This window comes from Nuphar pumila, chromosome 9 (assembly GCF_984573655.1).
Source record: "Nuphar pumila chromosome 9, dmNupPumi1.hap1.1, whole genome shotgun sequence".
NCBI lineage: Eukaryota > Viridiplantae > Streptophyta > Magnoliopsida > Nymphaeales > Nymphaeaceae > Nuphar > Nuphar pumila.
In genome coordinates, this window is record NC_143257.1 from 92,656,215 (window position 1) to 92,674,773 (window position 18,559).

Consider the following 18,559-nt stretch of genomic DNA (forward strand, 5'->3'; position numbering starts at 1 on the left):
TTGAAAACACTAAACCACTTGTCTTCGTACATTCCAAATAAATGTCTTTGTCCGTGTGTCAGCCGGTGAAATACGTCTCAGCCGAGTATTGACTATGAGGTCCATCTCCGTAATTATGAAGTAAGCCTGGATCCTCATCAGGTTGGACAGGCCAGGCTCAACCACAATCTGGGAGCATAGCCAGTATTTCATTCTAGGTAATTAATTTTGCCCACCAATCTCACTCTCTTTCTGGTAGGGTAGGCAACGGTGCCCGCCCCCTCATGGGCTGGGTTTGGGTTAAAATTTTAGACTTGGGCCCATTAGGTATCAGGCCAAAACCCGCCCTATTTCATATGTCGGCCCGGCCCAAGCCAACTCACAGGCTACTAGTCCGATAGCCCAATAAGCCTGAGTTATTTATTAATTTTTTAATAATATAAATTTTTTTAAAATTAACTATTACATAGTAACTTGAATAACTATTACTATTTACCTAATTAATTGCACGAGAACTTGCTATTTACTTAATCAGTTGAACTAATTAAGAATTAGGTTTTCATGTCATATCATAAAAATAATAAAAAAATAAATGGGTTTGGGAAGAGTCAGGCTGAACCTGATCCGCTTCACATTAGCACGTTGGATCAATGAGCCAGGCCATGGGCTTTTCTTCAAACCCTAACCCATTAAAAACTGGGCCAAAACTCAGCCCGATAGTAAACGGGCCAGGTCGGCCCAGTCGAGCCGGCCCCATGCCCACCCCTACTTTGTGGTATATTCGACGTGTATAATTCGAGGTTCACAACAAAAGGCTGCCGACGTAAGGTCGAGTTCTCGATGCCCATGTGCACCCGCAACTATTAGCAACGATCCAAACAACATAATTTCCTTGAAAAAAAAAGAGCCACAAAAGAAAGGCCAAGAAACAACAAACTATCACTTTCATTATTAGTATTATTACCATGTCAGCTCAAGCGCTTAAGCCAAAATATATAATAATAAAATGATTAAACGGTGATGGCACAAGCAGTAGAATCAAATTGAATGTGCCTGTTGGAATCGAATTTGTTTGTCATCGATTTTCTAGAACATCCGATCGGTTTTCATTATGTCTTCTAGTTTTGATGACAATTACAATATTTATTGGCAATTTTGATTGTTTTAGGAATTAAATAATTATTTCAGAATTCAATGGTTCCTATAAGTCATCATTCACTTTATTTACGTATTTTCATAATTTTTTTATTTTTTAAAACCTTTTAAAAATAAAAAATTTAAAAAGATCAATTGGTTTGGTTCTTAATGGACTGATTCTCCGGATCGGTTTGAAAAAAAAGGATTCGGACAACATTGCTTGAAACAACTGTATTAGTCATTTGAACCATCACTTTTTATGCTGACGTTAACAGCTAGCTAATGTGGCCATATGAAACCGGAAGTCGACCGGAAAGCAACTCTCTTGTTGTCATTTTTTTGCCATCTAAATATAGCCATCCTTCACAGACCATGAAGGTCATCATTCTTACCTCTGCTAAGTCTGTTCTCAGGTGAAAGCCAAAACCTAGACGATGGGATTCTTGGAGAACACAAAAGGTACTTCTTTTCTGGTTCACCTTCTCCTTAAGATCATGTTTTTGATCCATTTCTTTAGTAAAATTTTGGTTTGAACTTTTGTTTGTTGTTGGGTTGCAGATGGGTGGTTGTCACTGGTCTGTGCTGGTGAGTATGATTCTCTGTCAGCGTGTCTGCAGAGGAGTTTGATAGACGGTCTCAACATAGCTTTCCTCCTGGTTTACTTGCCTGTTTTTCTTGTGAATATTATCAAGAAAGACTCTGTTGGTGGAAACAGTACCAGGAATAGATTCCTCATGGTTGTTTCATTGTCATGCATTCTTATAAGCTTTGCTCACTTTGGTTTTGGACTATGGCTTCTGTTGGTGGCAAAGGATGGCCTTAAGCATTTTGACTGGCTTGTTCATCTTCTAAGAGGATTCATATGGGTAGCTATAGCAATCTCATGCAATTTTCAGATGACATATTGCGTGAGAGTTTTGATTTTGATCTGGTGGGTGTCTTTCTCATTGTTGGTATCTGTATTTAATGTGAAGACTTTGGTGCAAACTCATACCTTGCAGATTTTAGAAGCTATTTCTTGGTTGATAAATCTGTTGCTGCTGATTTCTGCATGGAAAGTCCTTCGCTTGTTACTTTACCATAAAGTTTCAAGCCAAAGTATACGTCAATCTTTGTTGAAAAAAGATGTAGAAGGGAAATCAAATAAGATCAGTTTGATTAGTCATTTAACTTTTTCATGGATTGATCCTTTACTGCGTTTGGGTTACTCAAAACCATTAGTTCTTGATGATGTTCCAGAATTAGAAGTGGAAGATTCTGCACTAACAGCATACCAGTCGTTTATAAAGGAGTGGGAGATCCAAAGGGAGACTAGATCAAATTCCAAAAACTTGATTCTCAGAGCCTTGACTAACTGTTATTGGAAAGAGGTGTCGGTGATAGGTGCCTGTGCTTTTATTCGATCAGCTGCTGTTTCGGCTTCCCCTCTGCTACTAAATTCACTTGTGCAGTACATTAGTATGCATAACCGGAGCTTGCGTGCTGGCATCCTTTTGGTAGGGTGCATGACTATAGTCAAAGTCTCTGAGTCCCTTTCTCAGAGGTACTGGTTTTTCTATTCAAGAAGAATTGGTATGAGGATGAGATCAGCACTAATGGCTGCTGTCTTCCAAAAACAGCTTAGGCTTTCTAGTTTGGCAAGAAAAAATCATTCAGCAGGGGAAATTGTGAATTATGTTGCCATCGATGCTTATCGTTTAGGAGAGTTTCCCTGGTGGTTTCACACTGCATGGACTTCCCCACTTCAAATGATGTTTGCCATTTTCCTTCTCTTTGGATGTGCTGGGTGGGCAACTCTTCCTGGTCTCATTCCAATCGCATTCTCAATCTTTCTAAATTTTCCCTATGCAAAGTTGATGCAGAATTGTCAAACCTGTTTCATGGAAGCACAGGATGAGAGACTCACGGCCATGTCTGAGATCTTGAACAGTATGAAGATAATCAAGTTACAGGTCTGGGAGGGAAAATTCAAGAACTTGATAGAGTCTCTTCGAGCTTCTGAATTCAAATGGCTGTCTTCAATACAGTTCAACAAGACATATAATACTGTTCTATATTGGATGTCACCCACATTTGTCTCAGCTGCAATCATTGCAGGGTGTGTGTTAATGAAAAACACATCATTGAATGCTGCCACAATTTTCACTATTCTTGCTACTATGCGGGTAATGGCAGAACCTGTGAGAATGCTCCCTGAAGCTATCTGCATCTTGATTCAAGTTAAGGTCTCATTGGACAGACTAGACACGTTCTTGCTTGATGATGAGCTTAAACAAATCGAGAGGAGTGACCCTCACAATTCCAATTACAGCATTAAAATAAATGAAGGAAATCATAGTTGGGATCTGGATGCTAAAACTCCAACACTCAAAGGAATAGATTTAGTGGTTAATGAAGGAGAGAAAATTGCTGTTTGTGGACCAGTTGGTGCCGGGAAATCATCACTCTTACATGCCATACTTGGAGAAATACCAAAGCTCTCAGGATCTGTAAGTACTTGTTTTACAATCACCAATTTCAGTCATATGTGTCCATTAAACTGAACATCAAGTTTTTCTTCAATTCAGGTTAAACTCCATGGATCAGTGGCTTATGTCGCCCAAACAGCTTGGATACAAAGTGGGACTGTTCGTGACAACGTGCTGTTTGGAAAGGAGATGGTGAAATCTAAGTATGAGAACGCCATAAAGGGATGTGCTTTGGATAAGGACATAGAGAACTTTGATCATGGAGATCTCACTGAGATTGGAGAGAGGGGGCTTAATTTGAGTGGAGGACAGAAACAGAGGATTCAGCTGGCAAGAGCTGTCTACAATGATGCAGACGTCTACCTTCTAGATGATCCTTTTAGTGCAGTTGATGCTCATACTGCGGGAATACTTTTCAACGTAAGCACAATATTTTGCAAGCACTTTTCTGTGTTCCTCTGTTTCAATTGATATATGTGATGAGCATCTAGTTGCATCCAATTCTCATTTCCCCCCCTTCTTCCTCTTCTTTTTTTCCTTTCTTTCCCTTATTCTTTTTTCCAATATGGAGATTTTGAGAGCAAACTTGTGAAATGCAGGACTGTGTTATGACTGCTTTACAAAAGAAAACTGTAATTCTTGTCACCCATCAAGTTGAATTTCTGTCAGATGTTGACAGAATTCTGGTAAGTGGTGTAAAATGTAAGGCAAATATTCCAACATTTTATTTTAATTGCAATTATTGTTAAGAAGAAGAAAAGTTCAAAACTTATGACTTTTCTTTTTCAGGTTATGGAAGGAGGGGAAATCAGACAGTGTGGAAGTTATGCTGAACTTTTGAATGCTGGAATGGCATTTGAACTGCTAATAAGTGCACATAAGGAAGCAATGACAGTGTTTAATCCTACAGCTACTAGGTGGTCCAAGGAAGTAGAGAACTCAAACTTATGTACCTCTGAGTTTGCCTGTTTTCAAATTACACAAGAGAACAGTGAGGGGGATATTCCAGTTAAGGAGGCACCAATGATGCAACTAACTCAAGATGAAGAGAAAGAGGCAGGAGACATGGGACTGAAGTCATACCTTGATTATTTAGGTGTCTCAAAGGGGCATCTTCTCTTTCTCACAGTTATCTTATCACAATCCATGTTTGTTCTTTTGCAAATGTTGTCAACATATTGGCTGGCAGCAGCTGTCACAATTCCTCTTGTCAGCCGTGCTGTTTTAGTGGGAGTTTTTTCAGGAATTTCAATCTGTAGTGGCGTTTTCGCTTATCTTAGATCCTTCTATACCTCTGTTCTAGGACTAAAGGCTTCAAAGGCCTTCTTTTCCGGCTTTATTGATTCTATATTCAGAGCTCCCATGTCATTCTTTGATTCAACTCCAGTAGGAAGGATTTTCACAAGGGTAAGTTTCTAACTTCATTTTTTATCAATAAACTGGATGTTAAAATATATATATATATATATATATATCTTTTGTAATGCCTACTAGGGGCAATTTAGTCTTTTCATTATTTTTATAAATAGACATGTCCATTAGGGACATTTTTGTATTTTTATATTTTTCTTTTTGGTTAATTAAAGGGGTAAAAGGGGATCCCTTAAGAGTCGTTGGGACTCTCCCCAATGGTCACAAATGTGACCATTGGGGAGCTCCCCTTGGCCCCTCTTGTGGTGTATATAAAGGGGACTTCTCCCCTATTCTTCTCAATGCTTTTTCAAGCATTTCAATAAAGGTTCCACTATTATTTCAAGTTCTCTTCTCTCTTGTGTGTTTTTGGTGTTTGCACTTTGTGGCATATTGTATCTTGTCCATTAGAGACATTGTGCTTATGTGATTGTGCCTTCTTGTAGTTATTTTGTGACATTGTTTTGACACTTGAATTTTATTACATGGTATCAAAGCCCTTAGGTGTTGGAAGCACTCTTGGGACTTCTCTCTCTTATGTTTGAGTGTTGTTAAGCTTCATACTCTTATTCTTCTTTAACTCTTCCGCAATGGCCAACAAAGATGCAAAGATCGACCTCTCATTCAAATTAAATGGAATCAACTATACTATGTAGGCGGCCGCTATGGAAAACAACCTCAAAGGTACGAAACTTTTGAGATATATATGTGGAACCGTTCCAAAACCACAATTGAAGCTCACCAAGAAGGAAGGGAATGAAGAAAAAGCTTTGGGTGATGAAGAAAATGCCAAAGCTATTGAAGAATAGCAATCCAAAGTTGAACATTGTGAAAGTGAGCATGCCAAAATATTGGCATGGTTCATGAATAATGTCGAGCTTAAGATTTGTGCTAATCTAGCCAAATTTAAGAAGGCAAATGAAGCATGGTTCTTTATGAAAGGTATGTACACTCAAAAGGACCTTCCTAGACATTTCTTTTTACAAGAAAAAATAAGAGGAACCAAGCAAGGGGATATGAGTATTAGAAACTATTATAGTACTATATCCCATCTATGGGATGAACATGGTCTCCTTGAACCACAATGGGAAAGAAGCGGTATTGTCATGATGCAAGAGCAAATGGAGAGATAATTTTTTTCAATTTATTCATGGGCTTCGTCCTAAATTTGAACAACTAAGAAAATCCCTTCTTCATAGGGCTTTTACTCCTCTTAGTGAAATCCTTGTTGATTTATGCCAAGAAAAAACTTGCTTAGTTCTTAAAAAAGACTTTGATAAAGTCCATGCGGTATCTAGACCGGGAAATAACATGAGGACATATAAACCTCCTCATTTTTCGAAAAATAATGGTGGAGGAAGAAAAATTGTTTGTTGCCATTGTAATGAATCGGGTCTTAGATCCGATTGTCCTAAGCTTAAAAAGAAGGTGGCTTCCATTGGAGATAGTCCAAGCAATTCAAGTGAAGAATCAAGAAAAGATGAAGACATAAATGACTCCATTGCTCAATTTACGAAAACTCTCCAACAATTTATAAGAATAAACTCTTTCACACCTTTCACCTTCAGTGTCGCAGTCTCATTAACTTTCGGTATGTCCTCTTAAATCCTTGATTCGAGTGCCTCCTTTCATATGATTCCAAATGCATCTTTTTTATCCAAACAAAGTCTTAACTCTTTTAAATCATTCGTTTCTACGGCTGATGAAACATCATTAGATATTAAAAGGATGAGAAACCTTGAAATTTTTTTAAGTCAAGACAAAGAATTTTATGTTCAAAAAATTAGGATTATTCCAAAACCTAACTTAAATCTTTTTTTGGTTTCTCAAATATCTGATTTTGGATGTACTCTCTTTTTTACCAACCAATTGCTATATGCAGGATCTCCGGTCCGGAAAGCGGATTGGGCAAGGCCATAGAAGAGGCGACCTATATTACATGGATTTTTTGTATTTGTGATCCAAATCATTTTGTAATCTTGTCTAATATAAAGATATTGTTACTTAGCAGAAATGGCTTGGTCACCCTAGTGTTTCTAAGTTGTTTCTTTTTATTTTTTTTGAAAAATTTTGTAATGAAAAAGAATTTATATGCAATGATTGTATCTTTTAAAAAATGCATTCTCTTCCTTATCCACATAACAACTTTATTTCCAAGAGACCATTTGAATTAGTGCATTAAGATGTATGGGGACCGGCACCCATTATGTGTAGAGGAGGATATTCATATTATGTTGTCTTTATTGATGATTTTACTAGATACACTTGGGTTTACTTTATTAAAAACAAATCCGATATGTTTTTTATTTTTAAAAAATTTCTTATCTATATTCAAAATTAATTTCAAAACAATATAGTTATTTTTAGATCTGATTCCAAAGGTAAAGACATGTCAAATGAATTTCAAAACTACCTTAAACAAAACGGCATTATTCATCAAAGATCTTGTCCTAAAACTCTTCAATAAAATGGTCTTGCCGAAAGAAAACATAGGCATCTTATTGAAACAACAAAAACTCTTGTTTCTAAAAATATTCCAAAGAACTTTTGAGATGAAGCCACTCTTTCTGCAATTTATATTATAAATCGGATGTCATCCTCATCTTTAAAAAATGTTTCTCCTTAAAAAAATTGTTCAAAATATCTCTAGATTTTAAAAGATTAAGAATTTTTTGTTGTAAATGCTTTGTTTTTTATATGGACAAGATAAACTTTCATCAAAATCTCTTGAATGTGCTTTTATTGGCTATGGTGAAAATCAAAAGGGATATAGGTGTTATGATATTAAAAATAACAAACTTTATATTTCAAGAAATGTGACTTTTCTTGAAGAACAAAATGGATTTGAATCTCAAAAACCTAAGAAAGATGTTGATTATTCTTTTCTCTATGACTTATTGCCTAGAAATAAGTCTAAAGATTTTAATGATACTATTTGTGATAATGTTTGTGATGACAATTCTCTTCAAAATGATTCTTTGTTTCATCAAAATGATGATTCGCATAATGAGAATCCCAATGATATACATGCGTATACTCGATGAGAGGGAAATAAACATCAAAATGCTTTCGACATATATTCTCAAAACATTTCCTTAGAGGACCAAGTTGAAGAATCCCTACCTAGGCGATCTTCTAAGAATAGTAGACCTCCTAAAAAAATTGTCATATAATTCCTTTTCTCCAAATTATAGAACTTGTCTAATGATGATCCATTCCTATCATGAGCCTTTCAACTTTAGAGAAGCCAAGCAACATTCACATTGGATTGATGCTATGAGATTTGAATTAGAATCACTCAACAAAGCTAACACTTGGATAATTATAGGTCTCCCTTTAGAACAAAAGGCTATTGGATGTAGATGGATTTATAAAGTCAAAACTAAGAGTGATGGGTCATTAGAAAGATACAAAGCTGGGTTAGTTGCTAAAAGGTATGCACAAGAATATGAAATTGATTATGAATGAACCTTTGCTCCGGTTGCTAGGATGACTAGTGTAAGAACATTAATAGCCTATTTATCAATTAGACGTCAAAAATGTCTTTTTAAATGAAAATCTTTATAAAGAAGTCCACATGGATCCTTTGCCAGGTCTTGAGATTGAGAAAAGAAAAATTCTTAAACTCAATAAAGGCCTTTATGGTCTTAAACAAGCTCCAAAAGCTTGGTATGATCGCTTTAGTAAAGTTGTTCTTGATAATGGTTTTACCTCTTGTTATACTAATATTGCTCTTCTTGTTAAGAATGCAGGTGATTACATAACTATTTTATTATTATATGTTGATGACATGATCATCACTAGGAATGATAAAAATAACATTGAGTTTATTAAAAATATTCTTAAAAGCAATTTTGATATGTCTGACCTTGGATTTGTAAGGTAATTTTTAGGGATTGAAATTGCATATTCTCTTCGGAGATATGTTCTGTCTCAAATGAAGCTTGCATAAGATATTATTGCTAGGTCTGACTTAACTGATGAAAAGAAAGTGGAGACTCCAAAAGTAATCAATGCCAAAATGAGAGTCGACGATGGAACTCCTTTAAAAGATCTCACTCCTTATCATTAATTGATTGGATCACTAACATATTTTGTCAGAAATATCGTCCTGCAAGTGTTAAAGGTGAGGTAAAGAGAGAGGAGAGAGAGAAGAGAACAGAGGAGATAGAAGAGAGAAGTCGGCGGCAATAGGGTTTTCCCTCTTTTACTTATTATTTATAAGTGTTGTACATGGTATGACATTACACAAGAAATAAAAACAAATTACAAACATGCCACCGCCCATGCATCCCAAGATGGATCCTTGGAATGTGGTGCGGGTCGGATCCATGATCCAAAACTAATCGGATCCATGATCCAAAACTAACAGCCTCCCTCAAGTTGAGTATGGTCTTTGATCATGCTCAACTTGTCTTTGAGTGCCCAAAACTGATGAGTGGATAATCCCTTGGTAAAGATGTCAGCAACTTGCATATCTGACCGAACATATGCAGGTTCAATTTCCTTTTCTTCCACCTTTTGCCTAACAAAATGTTGATCGATCTCGATATGCTTCATGCGACAATGAAGGATGGGATTGAAGGCAATATTAATAGCACTCTGATTATCGCAAAGAAGCATAGAGGACGAGATCGGTTCTTGTAATTCTTGCAGTAGATGTCTCACCCATGTAACATCGGTTGTTCCTGCTGCCATTGCACGATACTCTGCTTCAGTACTAGATCGCGCCACTGCCTTTTGCTTCTTGCTACTCCATGTTACAATATTATTGCCGATAAGAATGCAATACCCCGAAACTGATCTGCGCTTGTCAGGATCACCAGCCCAGTCTGCGTCTGTGTAGGTGAATAGTCGATGCCCTGACATATAAGCTGTGTCCTTGGTGTACATCAAGCCATCTCCAATCGTACCCTTTAAATACCGAAGGATCCTTTTTACTCCTTCCATATGTACATCTGTAGGAGCATGCATAAACTGTGAAGCCTGATTGACAGAGTATGCTATGTCAGGCCTAGTGAATGTTAAGTATTGTAACATCCCTACAACTCGACGATACAAAGTAGGATCATGATAAGTAGTGCCTTCTTTAGCACTTAGCTTATGATTTAGAAGGCAAGGTGTGCTAATTGGTTTACAATTCTCCATCCCTGTAGCAAGTAAAATATCAATGGTGTACTTATGTTGGCTCAATGTAATAGTCTCATGTCGACTATCAACTTCCACACCAAAAAAATATCGCAAGGGACCCAAGTCTTTCATCTTGAATTTAGCCATCAACATAGACTTAACCCAAGATATGTGAACCTCATCGTTCCCGGTAATAATGATGTCATCAACATATATAAGCACCCAAACAATAGCTGAATCACTTTTGAATATGAACAATGAATGATCTAGAACACTTTTAGTGAACCCATGATGCTGGATCTCCGTGGAAAAACTCTCAAACCAAGATCGAGAAGCTTGTTTCAAGCCATAAAGAGAGCATCGAAGTTTACATACCCAATTGGATGAATCATGCATACTATAACCAGGTGGCTGCTCCATGTAAACTTCTTCCTTTAGTTCACCATGTAGAAAAGCATTTTTAACATCAAGTTGACTGAGTGATCATCCATGTTGTAACGCCAATGCAATGATAATCCTGACGGTGCCCAATTTTACTACTGGGCTGAACGTTTCATCGTAGTCCTGCCCATACTGTTGTGTGAAGCCTCGTGCGACCAGACAAGCCTTATAGCGCTCAACACTGCCATCCGGTTTATGCTTGATCTTGTACACCCATTTGGATCCTACAACTTTCTTGTTATCTGGCCTTGGTACAATTTTCCATGTATTGCATTCATGTAATGCTTCCATTTCCTCATTCATGTAATGCTTCCATTTCCTCATTCATCGCCTCTACCCAGGCACGGGAATGTACAACCTCATGAAAAAAGGAAGGTTCTGTTTCTTTGAAGACTCTGGTTAGAAATGTTTGAAAATCCAAAGAGAAATTGTTATAACTTACCCAGCGATCTATAGGATGTCTAATCCGAGTGGAACATCGTAGAGGAGTCTCATCATTGACTGGATGAGCTCTACGAGAATAAACAAGACCAGAAAAATGTGAGGATGTTGTTGTAGGAGGAATGTCTTCCATATGCGGTTCCACATCTGAAGTATAGGGTTCATTGTCTGTCAATAAAGATGAATCCTCATAAGGCAACGAGTCATATAAAAGTGAGTCATTGAGCCAAGGATCATAACTGTCCTGTGTATCTGTGGAAGACGAACCCAGAGTGTCAAAATTTTCATCATAAAAAACATTTCTAGATACCTGAATTTTGCATGTATGAGGATCATAACACCCGTATCCCTTATAGTCATCTGCATACCCAAGAAACTTGCACTGTACAGCTCTGTCTTGAAACTTATTTCTCAATGAATGATCAATGTGAACATAACATACACAACCAAAAGGATGTAGTTCTTCATATGATGGATGACAATTATAAAGAATAAAATACGGAGAATTATCTTCAAGGATGGTCATGGGCAACCTGTTGATAACGTAAACAGCTGTATGGAAAGCTTCGGTCCAAAGACAGAAGGGAATACCCACAGTGTGCATCATGCTCAAGGTTGTCTCAACAATATGTCTGTGTTTTCTCTCAGCTACTCCATTTTGTTGAGGGGTACGAGGGCAAAAAATGTTACGTGTAATGCCATGCTCCTTCAAATATTCACTAAAATCATGGGATATGTATTCTCCCCTCCCATCACACTGGAAATATACAACATTGGTATTGAATTGGTTTTGGACTAGTGCATGAAACTGTTTGAACAACTTGAAAACTTCATGTTTGTTTTTCATGAAGTAAATCCAACTAAATTGAGGGAGGGTGTTAAAATATATGAATGTTATACATATATATCTTTTGTAATGCCCACTAAGAGCAATTTGATCTTTTATCATTTTGTAAATAGACATGTCCATTAGGGACATTTTTGTATTTTTATATTTTTTTTGGTTAATTAAAGGGGTAAAAAGAGGATCCCTTAAGAGTCATTTGGACTCTCCCCAACGGTCACACATATGATTGTTGGGGAGCTCCCAACGACTCTTTTGGGAGCTCCCCTTGGCCACTCTTGTAGTGTATATAAAGGGGACTTCTCCCCTATTCTTCTCAATGTTTTTTCAAGCATTTCAATAAAGGTTCCACTATTATTTCAAGTTCTCTTCTCTCTTGTGTGTTTTTGGTGTTTGCCCTTTGTGGCATATTGTATCTTGTCCATTAGAGACATTGTGCTTATGAGATTGCACCTTCTTGTAGTCACTTTGTGACATTGTTTTTGGCACTTGAATTACTTTACACTATCAACTTTGCTTCTGGAAGTTGTTTAAATGTACTATCCATACCTTGCAGGCATCATCGGATATGAGTGTGTTGGATTTTGACATACCTTATTCCTTAACTTTTGCAATAGCAGCTTGGATTGAGGTGATAGCATTTCTGATTCTTATGTCTGTAGTAACATGGGAACTTCTGACTGTGGCCATTCCTGCTATTTTGATCACTGTCCATCTACAGGTACAGTCATGCTCCATATATTTCCTTTTCCTATTAGATCCTTCATTCTTCATATTTGATTTGATAAAAGTGATGGATCTTTTTTTCTTTTTTTTGAAAAAAAAAGAGATACTATATGGCCTCTGCTAGAGAGCTGATCAGGATCAATGGAACAACTAAGGCACCTGTCATGAACTATGCAGCAGAAACAACTCTTGGTGCAGTCACCATAAGGGCCTTCGTTGTGATGGAAAAATTCATAAAAACGAACCTAGAACTCATTGACGTAGATGCAAAGCTTTTCTTTTATACAAATGGTGCCATGGAATGGGTCCTTTTAAGAGTAGAAGCACTTCAAAATATCATCTTATTTACTTCAACACTTCTCATTGTCCTTCTTCCTTCCGGTACAGTTAGTGCAGGTATGATATGATGTAATTTGAATCTTATCATAATGTTCTTCGCATCATTTGCATAATAGCTAATTTTCATTTATTTGGTTTTTTCACAGAACTTGCAGGTCTGTCTCTGTCTTATGCTTTGTCAATTACTGCTACCCAATCATTTGCAACTCGCTGGTGCGGCAACTTAGCCAACTATATCGTCTCAGTTGAACGAATAAAACAATTTATGAATCTACCATCAGAGCCTCCATATATTATTGATGATAATAGACCACCATCAACATGGCCTCAGCAAGGAAGAATACAGCTCCAGGATCTGAAGGTACTCATTTGCGGCAATGTTTTTTCAAAAAATTAGCTTAGACATTTTCTATATGAAATATTAAGTAACCTTTCTGCAGATAAGGTACCGCCCAAATGCTCCATTAGTTCTGAAGGGAATCACATGCACACTTGAAGCAGGGAATAGAGTTGGGATTGTTGGAAGAACAGGCAGTGGGAAAACAACATTGATCAGTGCACTGTTCCGACTAGTTGAACCTGTGGGTGGGAGGATAATTATAGATGGACTAGACATTTGCTCCATAGGTCTGTGGGATCTAAGATCAAAGCTCAGCATAATTCCTCAAGAGCCAACACTCTTCAGAGGTAGCGTCAGAAGTAACCTGGACCCTTTAGGCTTGTATTCAGACCATGAAATATGGGAGGTCAGTAAATGAATTTTATTTTGAATATTCATGATCTCTGTGAAAATATATTATATATAATTCAATGAATATGTTAACAAACATGTATGAACTATCAAATGAGCATAACTGGCTACAAATTTTTAATCCAGTCTTTTATCAGCAAGATCGTGATCATGCTTATCAAATTAGAATTCCTCTGTAACTAGAAAATGATAGTTGGAGGATGAATCGAATGTTCTATTTACTTCAATGACAAGCATGAAGTCGATGCACCTTTTAGCAGTTTATCAGTTGTATTAACCAATCTCTCAATTTGTTAACTGAATTATAATATTCATAATAACATGAATTGATATTTATTACAGGCTCTGAGGAAATGTCAATTATTGACAACCATTCTCAATCTCCCAAATCAGCTTGATACGTCTGGTAAGTTGGTTTGATAAAGTGGGGTTTGTTATAATCCACTGCTTTAGAGGATCTTAACAAGTTCAGCGAGTTCTTTTTGCCGCTAATAGGCCATGAAACATCAAATCAAATGAGATAGCTAGATGGTAAAGTCACACTTATCATTACCAAGGGGTCTCAGGTTTGAACCACACGGAGGCTGTCTCCCAGCATGCATATCAAAATGAAAAAAAACAAAAAACTATGAAATACTATTTGGTGCCTTACAGGAGTTGGAAGTGGTAAGAGCATTTGAACTAATTTGCAGCATAAGTGGAACACAGTTTTATGATATTAAATACTCTAATAGATCTTTAAGATGTGAGGTATGCTTTTGCATAAATGACAAAGGCCATTTTGGTGTCACTTGATATGAGGCACCAACTTAATTTTGAGAAATTGGTTAGAGATACAGATGCATGGTGAACTTTTAATATCTGCTAAAACATATGCATACCAGAAAGGCTAGAACTGATGCAAAATGATAGTGTGAGTTCATGGGCTTGGTGAATGGACTGTAGACTCGGATTTGACCTGTAGGGAGATGAGCCAAGACCTATCTGAGGCCTCAACTGACTTTGCTTCAGTCTAGAAGCAGTCCAACCTACTTGGAACTACACTATATACTTTGAACTTTCAGACTGCACCTCACCAGCTCTATTATTCATGTTCCTTTGATGTGCAGTGAGAGATGAAGGTGAAAATTGGAGCGCTGGGCAGCGCCAACTTTTCTGCCTCGGACGTGTACTTCTCAAAAGAAACAGAATCTTAGTTCTAGATGAAGCAACTGCATCCATTGATTCTGCCACTGATGCCATCCTTCAAAGAGTTATTAGACAAGAATTTTCAAGCTGCACTGTCATAACAGTTGCTCATAGAGTCCCAACAGTCACAGACAGTGACATGGTTATGGTTCTTTCTTTTGGTAATCTTTCTTGGACCGACCTGCTCATGTGCATGCACCGATAGACACGTTATGTATATACACATACTGACACAAGTATTTAACACATGCATGTGCATGCACACCACACAAATGAGTTTATCTAACCCTAAACTAATTACATTAATGTTAGCAGCATTTTATTGATTGAGTTGACCAAAATACTCTTAATAGTAATGATATTTTTAAAATACTCAGTTAACTTTTTGGGTAAGGTGAGTCTTGTTTTAGAAAATAAAAAGTTAAATATATTTTGCAAAAACTAACAATGTATATGCTACTAATGTAGATCTGAAAAGTAAAAGTAACTTGTTCAACCTCAAAATGTAACGGAGTATTTAAAAAATGTTGTTTTTTAAGAGTGTTTTGGTCATCCCCATTAGTTTGAAATTGCTAGCATCAATCTAAGTTGTCTAAAGTTAAAGTGAGAGAGAGAGCTGACTGCTGTGGTTCTAATTTACAGGTGAGCTATTGGAATACGATAAGCCTGAAAAACTCATGGAAACAAACTCTTCCTTTGCTAAGGTCGTTGCTGAGTACTGGTCCAACTGTAGCAGGGAAAACTCTGCAGAATCTGTCAGGTTGCTAAGAACATGAAACCTTTATGTCAAGGAAAATGAGCTAAATTATATATTCATACAAGTGTTTTGTAAGTTTATTGGAAGCCAGCGTGTGGGGAGGCATTCAGTTCTGATGTTGCTGGACTTACAGTGGTCAAGAAAACAGAGGAGAATGGACTCCAACCACAATTAACGAGACGAACAAATGAAATGGCATCAATAAAAGGGCATATTTTGATTATAGTAGCATCAATGAGGGTTCCAACCGCAACAAGTTTTGATGAGATGAGAGTGCTTTTGTACTTGGTGGTTGATAAAATAAAATAAGATGAATTGAGTATTAATGATCCATGTGATTCATATTATGCAAGCAACCGGGCCTGCTTTTGTAGTTTTGTGGGGAAAGTACAGGAGTCTTCGTCACCATGCGAAGTTATGCATAGAAGTTGAGCAACCATGAGAGGGTGCCTTTGCTCTTAGAATCTTCGTTAGGGAGCACTCGCAAAGACAATAACAACTAAAGAAACACACGTGCGCATAAAAAACAATGGAATTTGGCAATGTTTAAACAAACACATGATGGTAAAATAAATACCTGCCATACTTTGGTCTTTCTATCATCTCCAAATGCAGGCAAGAGTCACTGCAGATAGTGCAAACCACCAATTGGTTGTGTCCTTCTCTAACCCAAAATAAATAAATAAATAAATAAATAAATAACCAGTCTATCCCTTATTTAAAACTCTAAAACCTTGTGTCAAGATTATGGTTCTCTGTATACAGTTCAAGGACCACTAGGAACAAACAGCAAGAAACACGTTTCTCCAATTAAAAAACCCAAGCCCAAGAGAACCTTTAACCATCCTCTCACAACTAAAAGAAATTCTATCCCAACGAACACAGATCCAAATGCCAAGATAGAGCGTTCACCTTCTCTCTGTCTCTGTTCGCCGCACCAAGGAACCTCTCTCACTTTCTAAGACCTAAGAAATTAGGGGATCCATCTCCCTTTCAAACCACAGTCAATGCACTCAGGGGTATGAATAATCGGCTTGAATATTTGTATAATCAAATCCTATCCTATATATGTTGGACATTTTGGGTTATGGGTCCAACCCGCAGTCTGACCCGGTTTGACACCCTCTTAGTGGGTCACGTAAGTGGCTGAGTAATGGAGTTAGTGGGTGAGAGTTACTTGAATGTGGAGAAACCACATTCACGTAACTGCCCAATTCCTCCATTATATAAGGGGTTAGGGGTTATAAAGATGATGAGAATTCGTAACACTTCTCTGCCCAAATTTAGTTCTGCATTCAGATTTAGCATAATAGGGTCCTGCTCATCGTCGACATAAGGCCTGGGCTCATTGTGGGCGTCGACCGGCTGAGGAGAACGCCAAACTACCTACACGGACTATGGCGAATCCAGGTACGCTCCCTGTCTATGTTGCTTTACACAGGGTTTCGCCAACATTGGGTTATGGGCCCACACTCACGCATTTCCGCTGTGCGTGGCCGTGTAGGCCGTTTCGGTGATTTGGCGTCGGTGGAGTCGCCGTGGGGCGACAACCACCGATTAGCTGCAGATTGTCGCCGTGGGGCGACAGTCTTCACCGGCTACTGTTGCCGTAAAGGGCGACATTATATTCCCGGTCCAGGCAAACCTCATAAAAAAAATTTAATCATTTTATACATGTGGCCGTTGGGCTGCAGGGAGGATTTGCGGTCATCGGGTTCATTGCCGGAGAAGTTGCCGAGGTTGAACGCCGGATGGCCGGCGTCTGGGGCCTGAAAACCCCCTTTTCTCAGCCCGGAGTTCCATCAGGCCGCCATGGAGTTGCCGCTACCGGGGCTGTCGCCGGATTGGACAATCGTCTTGGGGTGATATGCCGGCTGAATCATCCGCCGGTTGCCGGCGATCTTGCCGGCACTGTTGTTCCAGCCGTGCCCTTCATCCATCGGATGACGAAGCCACTGTCATCGCCGTGGGGCGACGTCATTTGACCGGAGGAAAGGGGGGGTTGTCGCCGGATAGACCCGGGTCAAACCCGATCCGAGAGAAAGACCCGATCCTTTCCGGATCAGACCCAGACCCAATACCTTTATGGGTCTCGATCAGATCCAAAAAGTGAAACAGCAGACCCGATCCATCCAAAAGGGTTTGGATCGGGTCTGTCATCGGGTCTGTCATCGGGTCTCCTCGCCAGACCCGACCCGGTCACCCAGATAAAAAATTGAAACAGAAACCCGAAAAGGGGGTTTTCGGTTTCCGCCCTTTTCGGTTCCACGGCGACCCACGTCGCCGTCACGGCGACCGGCGTCGGTTGCCGGCGACCTGCATCACCCCACGGTTTGGATCGGGTCTGATCCAGACCCATTAAGAGTCGGGTCGTACCCGGGTCCGGTTTGGACCGGGTCGTACCCGGGTCCGGTTTGGACCAGGTCGAACCCCGGTATCCGGTTTGGACCGGGTCATACCCGGAGTCTGTTTTAGACCGGGTCTGATCCAAGTCTGTTTTGGACCGGGTCCGACCCGGGACTATTTCGGACCGGGTCTAACCCAAGTCCTGTTCGGGCCGGGTCTGATCCGTATTAACTAAGGGTCGGGTCAGACCCGGATCCCATTTAAACCAGATTGGATCCATAAAAGCAGGATCCGAACACTATTAAGACTGAATCGGATCAGGAACCTGATCCGACCCCTTCCGGAACCGGTTCAGAGCCATTTTTGACCGGTTCTTTCCAGTTTTTCACCGGTTCCGGGATGCTGAGACCCTGTTTTCATAAATATAAAGAAATACAGGGATTTTGGCATACAGTTATAGCATTTTTATGAACTTTTGTTCATATTAAGTATCAGTTTATAAGGTTTAGAACCGGTTTGGACCCTTAGATGACCGGTTCGGGGCGGTTTCAGACCGGTTCAGAGTGTTTTTAGATTGGTTCCTACAAGAGGACTCTGGGTTT

The 18,559-nt window shown here is 38.8% G+C and overlaps 1 protein-coding gene across 1 annotated transcript; it reads left to right on the top strand.

The window, feature by feature from the left end:
* Positions 1 to 1,461: 1,461 nt before the first annotated feature.
* On the top strand, positions 1,462 to 15,832 carry ABCC8 (multidrug resistance-associated protein 6). Its single transcript, XM_090017689.1, has 12 exons — positions 1,462 to 1,575; positions 1,675 to 3,605; positions 3,684 to 4,004; positions 4,184 to 4,270; positions 4,374 to 4,991; positions 12,407 to 12,571; positions 12,678 to 12,972; positions 13,062 to 13,276; positions 13,356 to 13,661; positions 14,009 to 14,072; positions 14,776 to 15,015; positions 15,497 to 15,832. The coding sequence occupies exons 1-12, from the start codon at positions 1,551 to 1,553 to the stop codon at positions 15,628 to 15,630; spliced, it is 4,401 nt and encodes a 1,466-aa protein (XP_089873815.1). The 5' UTR covers positions 1,462 to 1,550; the 3' UTR covers positions 15,631 to 15,832.
* The last annotated feature ends 2,727 nt before the right edge of the window (positions 15,833 to 18,559 follow it).

What these genes read in the sequence shown, in the direction of transcription:
- ABCC8 (XM_090017689.1), top strand. Translation starts at nt 1,551, where the DNA reads ATGGGATTCTTGGAGAACACAAAAG. An exon ending in TACCAAAGCTCTCAGGATCT is followed by an intron (nt 3,606 to 3,683) that starts GTAAGTACTTGT and finishes TCTTCAATTCAG; the next exon opens with GTTAAACTCCATGGATCAGT. An exon ending in GGTTATGGTTCTTTCTTTTG is followed by an intron (nt 15,016 to 15,496) that starts GTAATCTTTCTT and finishes TCTAATTTACAG; the next exon opens with GTGAGCTATTGGAATACGAT.